The 4,825-nt window shown below is 51.8% G+C and overlaps 1 protein-coding gene across 1 annotated transcript in view; it reads left to right on the top strand.

Moving 5' to 3' along the window:
• Positions 1 to 3,259: 3,259 nt before the first annotated feature.
• Positions 3,260 to 4,825, top strand: part of LOC135534808 (uncharacterized) — a 7,391-nt gene continuing 5,825 nt past the window's right edge. The window contains exons 1-2 of the mRNA XM_064961647.1: positions 3,260 to 3,422; positions 4,134 to 4,718. Of these exons, the coding sequence (XP_064817719.1) occupies positions 3,260 to 3,422; positions 4,134 to 4,718 (748 nt within the window). The remainder of the gene's footprint in view (positions 3,423 to 4,133; positions 4,719 to 4,825) is intronic.

The following is a 4,825-nucleotide window of genomic DNA, read 5'->3' as shown; positions in this document are numbered from 1 at the left end:
GTGTGTGCAGGGTGGAGGGGCGGCATACTGTGTGTGTGTGTGAGAGGTCGGTACTCGCTTCACTGCTGGATTGACATCTGGAGCTCCCGGCCCCTCCTCCCCCTCCCGCCTTCCCTCCTCCCCCTCCCGGCCCCTCCTCCTCCCGCCCTCCTGGGCCCCTCCACCCCCCCTCCTCCCCCTCCTCCCGGCCCCTCCTCCCCCTCCCGCCTTCCCTCCTCCCGCACTCCCGGCCTCTCCTCCTCCTCCCGGCTCCTCCTCCCCCTCCCGCCTTCCCTCATCCCCCTCCCCGCCTTCCCTCATCCCCCTTCCCCTTTCCATCGTCACCCTCCCGCCTTCCCTCCTCCCCCTCCTGCCTTCCCTCTTCCCCCTCCCGCCTTCCCTCCTCCCCCCCGGCCCCTCCTCCCCCTCCCTGCCCCTCCTCCCGGCCTCCCGACCCCTCCTCTCCCTCCCGGCCCCTCCCAACTTCCCTCCTCCCGCCCTCCCGGCCCCTCCTCCCCCTCCCGCCTTCCCCCTCCCCCGCCCAGCCCCTCCTCCCCCTCCCGGCCCCTCCTCCCCCTCCCTGCCCCTCCTACCCGGCCTCCCGACCACTCCTCTCCCTCCCGGCCCCTCCCACCTTCCCTCCTCCCGCCCTCCCGGCCCCTCCTCCCCCCCCGCCTTCCCCCTCCCCCGCCCGGTCCCTCCTTCCCCGCCCGGCCCCTCCTCCCCCGCCCGGCCCCTCTCTCACTGGGGAGTCTCTCTGTAGAAGAGGGAATTACCAAAACGTAATCTCTGGAATTATTATCCTGACTGGATTGAGACTGAATTGAATCACAGAGAGGACATTGGAGAAGGACTGCAAGATTGGTCAACCCATCCTTGAAGCAGTGTGGAAACGGGGATTTTGGAATGATATAAGTTTGGTGCATCATTAAAAATTTGTGAAGATCAGACTTTGTAATACTAATAGTAACTATGGAGTTGTACAGATTAGATCTTCCTGACCATTCTGTCATGTCATCTAGATGTCAAGGACATTGTGATGTTGACTGCCAGGAAGCTTTGTCAGAAGCAAAATTCAAAGTAGTGGGTTTCCTTTCTTTGTGACTTTGATCATCACTCTGAAGCAATGTGGAGCAAACAAAGAGCCTTCTGAAGAGAAAAGCTAAAGAAGAAAGAAAGAGAGAATAAAGACACGGATCAGGGATAAAGACACAGATCAGGGATAAAGACACGGAGCAGGAATAAAGACACGGAGCAGGGATAAAGACACGGAGCAGGAATAAAGACACGGAGCAGGAATAAAGACACGGAGCAGGAATTAAGACATGGAGCAGGAATAAAGACACGGAGCAGGAATAAAGACATGGAACAGGAATAAAGACATGGAGCAGGAATAAAGACATGGAGCAGGAATAAAGACACGGAGCAGGAATAAAGACACGGAGCAGGGATAAAGACACGGAGCAGGGATAAAGACACAGATCAGGGATAAAGACACAGATCAGGAATAAAGACATGGAGCAGGAATAAAGACACGGAGCAGGAATAAAGACACGGAGCAGGGATAAAGACACGGAGCAGGAATAAAGACATGGAGCAGGAATAAAGACACGGAGCAGGAATAAAGACACGGAGCAGGAATAAAGACACGGAGCAGGGATAAAGACACGGAGCAGGAATAAAGACACGGAGCAGGAATAAAGACACGGAGCAGGAATAAAGACACGGAGCAGGAATAAAGACATGGAGCAGGGATAAAGACACCGAGTAAGAATAAAGACACGGAGCAGGAATGAGGACACGGAGCAGGGATAAAGACACGGATCAGGAATAAAGACACGGATCAGGGATAAAGACACGGATCAGGGATAAAGACACAGATCAGGGATAAAGACACGGATCAGGAATAAAGACACGGAGCAGGAATAAAGACACGGATCAGAGCAAGTACTGACATGAGTGAAATGCTGCTCTGCTTCACAGAATGCAATCATCCTGCAATCCGTCCTAACTCGGCAATCCTTCCGAGCTCGGCAATCCATCCTAACTCGGCAATCCATCCTAACTCGGCAATCCTTTCTGAACTCGGCAATCCATCCTAACTCGGCTATCTGTCCGAACTCAGCAATCCGTCCTAACTTCGGCAATCCATCCGAACTCGGCAATCCGTCCGAACTCAGCAATCCGTCCGAACTCTGCAATCCGTCCTAACTCTGCAATCCGTCCGAACTCAGCAATCCGTCCGAACTCAGCAATCCGTCCTAACTGCAATCCGTCCTAACTCTGCAATCCGTCCTAACTGCAATCCGTCCTAACTCTGCAATCCGTCCGAACTCAGCAATCCGTCCGAACTCTGCAATCCGTCCTAACTGCAATCCGTCCTAACTCCGGCAATCCGTCCTAACTTTGGCAATCCGTCCGAACTCGGCAATCCGTCCGAACTCGGCAATCCGTCCGAACTCGGCAATCCGTCCTAACTCTGCAATCCGTCCTAACTCTGCAATCCGTCCTAACTCTGCAATCCGTCCTAACTCGGCAATCTGTCCTAACTCTTCTGGATTCTCTGAACTGGTATGGATGTTTCGAAATAAAGTGAAGTACCTACAGGATTTAATCTCAGGCTCTTCCCTATGCTGCACAGAATGACAACAATCCTAAACCAGAACTGGCTCTTCCCTGTGCTGCACTGAATGACAACAATCCTAAACCAGAACTGGCTCTCCTTATGCTGCAGACAATAACATATCCATCCTAAGCCCTAACTGTAGTTTTGTGGAACCTGGGGACCGTATTCTGCTGTGGATGTTTAGATACCTCATATCTAAACTCAGGGTTTCCCTTTAATGAACAGAATGTACTATCCATCCTAGCTCAGCAATGAGTCCTAACTCTGTGTAATGGATCCAGTGGATGTTTAGAGGCACCGTATTTCTGTGGAGAATTTCCAGTAGGACCCCACGATTCTCTGGAGACTAGCACTGTTGAGGCCCTCTGCTCCACTAGGAGCTGAACGGAATAAGTCAAGTCCCAATAAGACCTCTGGGACCCAGGTCCTCCCTGTAGAACCACTTATATATCTACAAATTCTTCTGGATCTAATGTACTGGAGTAGGAGTTGAGCTATGGAGTAAACTATCTCTCCTAGGATCCATATTTAAGTTGAAGTTTCTGCTCACTCTATAGAGCCCAAGGGCATCCATGAAGATGCACTCTTAAGACCTTTCGCTTCACTTAAAATAATAACTCAAGTCCAATAAGACATTCGGGCATCGCCAGCACCATGCCTTACCACGATGAGGAATACCCGGACCAGACCCTGTGGCAGGCAGTGGTACTCTTCTGCTGTAAAGGAATGATCGAAGGCATTATGGTCGTACTATTCTTCTGGCTGCTCATACAGGTCCTGTTCACCAAGCAACTGGAAGGTATGGTTCAGCTGGAAGGTATGGTTCACCAGGGAGGTATGGTACAGCGTGGATGTATGGTTCAGTGTGGATGTATGGTTCAGCTGGGAGGTATGGTTCAGCTGGGAGGTATGGTTCAGCAGGGAGGTATGGTTCAGCAGGGAGGTATGGTTCAGCAGGGAGGTATGGTTCAGCAGGGAGGTATGGTTCAGCTGGGAGGTATGGTTCAGCAGGGAGGTATGGTTCAGCTGGGAGGTATGGTTCAGCTGGGAGGCATGGTTCAGCTGGGAGGCATGGTTCAGCTAGCAAAAAAAACTATATGTTGTTATAAATCATCTCAGCGTAAAAAAGAATATGATCAAATACTGTACAAATAATGTAACAATGTCAAGTTTTCTTTTAACTTAAAATGTGGTTGTTGACTTATAATGCTTAGCTCAGGTCTGTAAGAAAAAGGTTGATTTAATGCTTCCTTCTCCATTTTGTAATATGATCATTGTCAATGACTTACTAGCTAGCAGATGTGGACTGGGACTAGAAATCAGTCCTGCTATTTCACATGGCCATTTGAATTATGTATATATACTGTATATAATTCAAATGGGCCATGTGAAATAGCAGGACTGATTTCTAGTCCCAGTCCACATCTGCTAGCTAGTAAGTCATTGACAATGATCATGGTACAAAATGGAGAAGGAATCATTAAATCAATCAATATATAAATATTTTTAAATCTTCCTTGTTCTGTAGTCCATCTGCAGGTTCTGCTGTTGGTTGGCTTGGTGACATTCTGTCTCTGTCTAATCCTGGGCTGTGTGTTGTGCTGGAAGAGGAGTAAGACCTGTCCTCTCCAAGACCAGGAGCCCAGAACACCACCACCACCTGGTGACACCATGACCCTGGGAGTCCAGGCACAGAGCCCCACCTCACCTCATCCTCCCCAGGCAGGGACCACCACAACCAGGCAGCAGGACGAGGATCTAGACGGGGAGGTGGTGGAATACCCCACCACCTTCAGCAGCTCTACTCCCTCCGATGACGACTTCACCACCCTTCCCCTCTCCTCCGACCGCTCCTCCCGTGGAGCCTCCTCCCATGGAGCCTCCTCCGAGCACAAGGAGCAGCATCCCAAGTCCTACTTCCCCCTGCGTCGTCTATCCACACCCTCCATCGCCTCCCCGCACTACAAGCCCATGAACTCCCACCATGGCGGTGGACGCTCCTCTTTCCCCTCCCTCCCTCGCCTGGGTATCATCTCCAAGACTCGCCAGACTCTGGAGCGGAGTTGCTCCATCACAGGTCACAGCCTCTACAGCGAGCGCAGAAGACTCACCAGTACATCCTCATACCATACCCCTTCCACCTGCGCCCCGAGGATGGCCACTTCGCCCCCATCCCACTCCACACCCTGCACTACGGGTCCAGCTGCAGAGCACCAGCTC

Source organism: Oncorhynchus masou, unplaced genomic scaffold (assembly GCF_036934945.1).
Source record: "Oncorhynchus masou masou isolate Uvic2021 unplaced genomic scaffold, UVic_Omas_1.1 unplaced_scaffold_3963, whole genome shotgun sequence".
Lineage (NCBI taxonomy): Eukaryota > Metazoa > Chordata > Actinopteri > Salmoniformes > Salmonidae > Oncorhynchus > Oncorhynchus masou.
The sequence above is the reverse complement of the archived record's forward strand: the minus strand, read 5'-3'. Positions and strand labels throughout refer to the sequence as shown.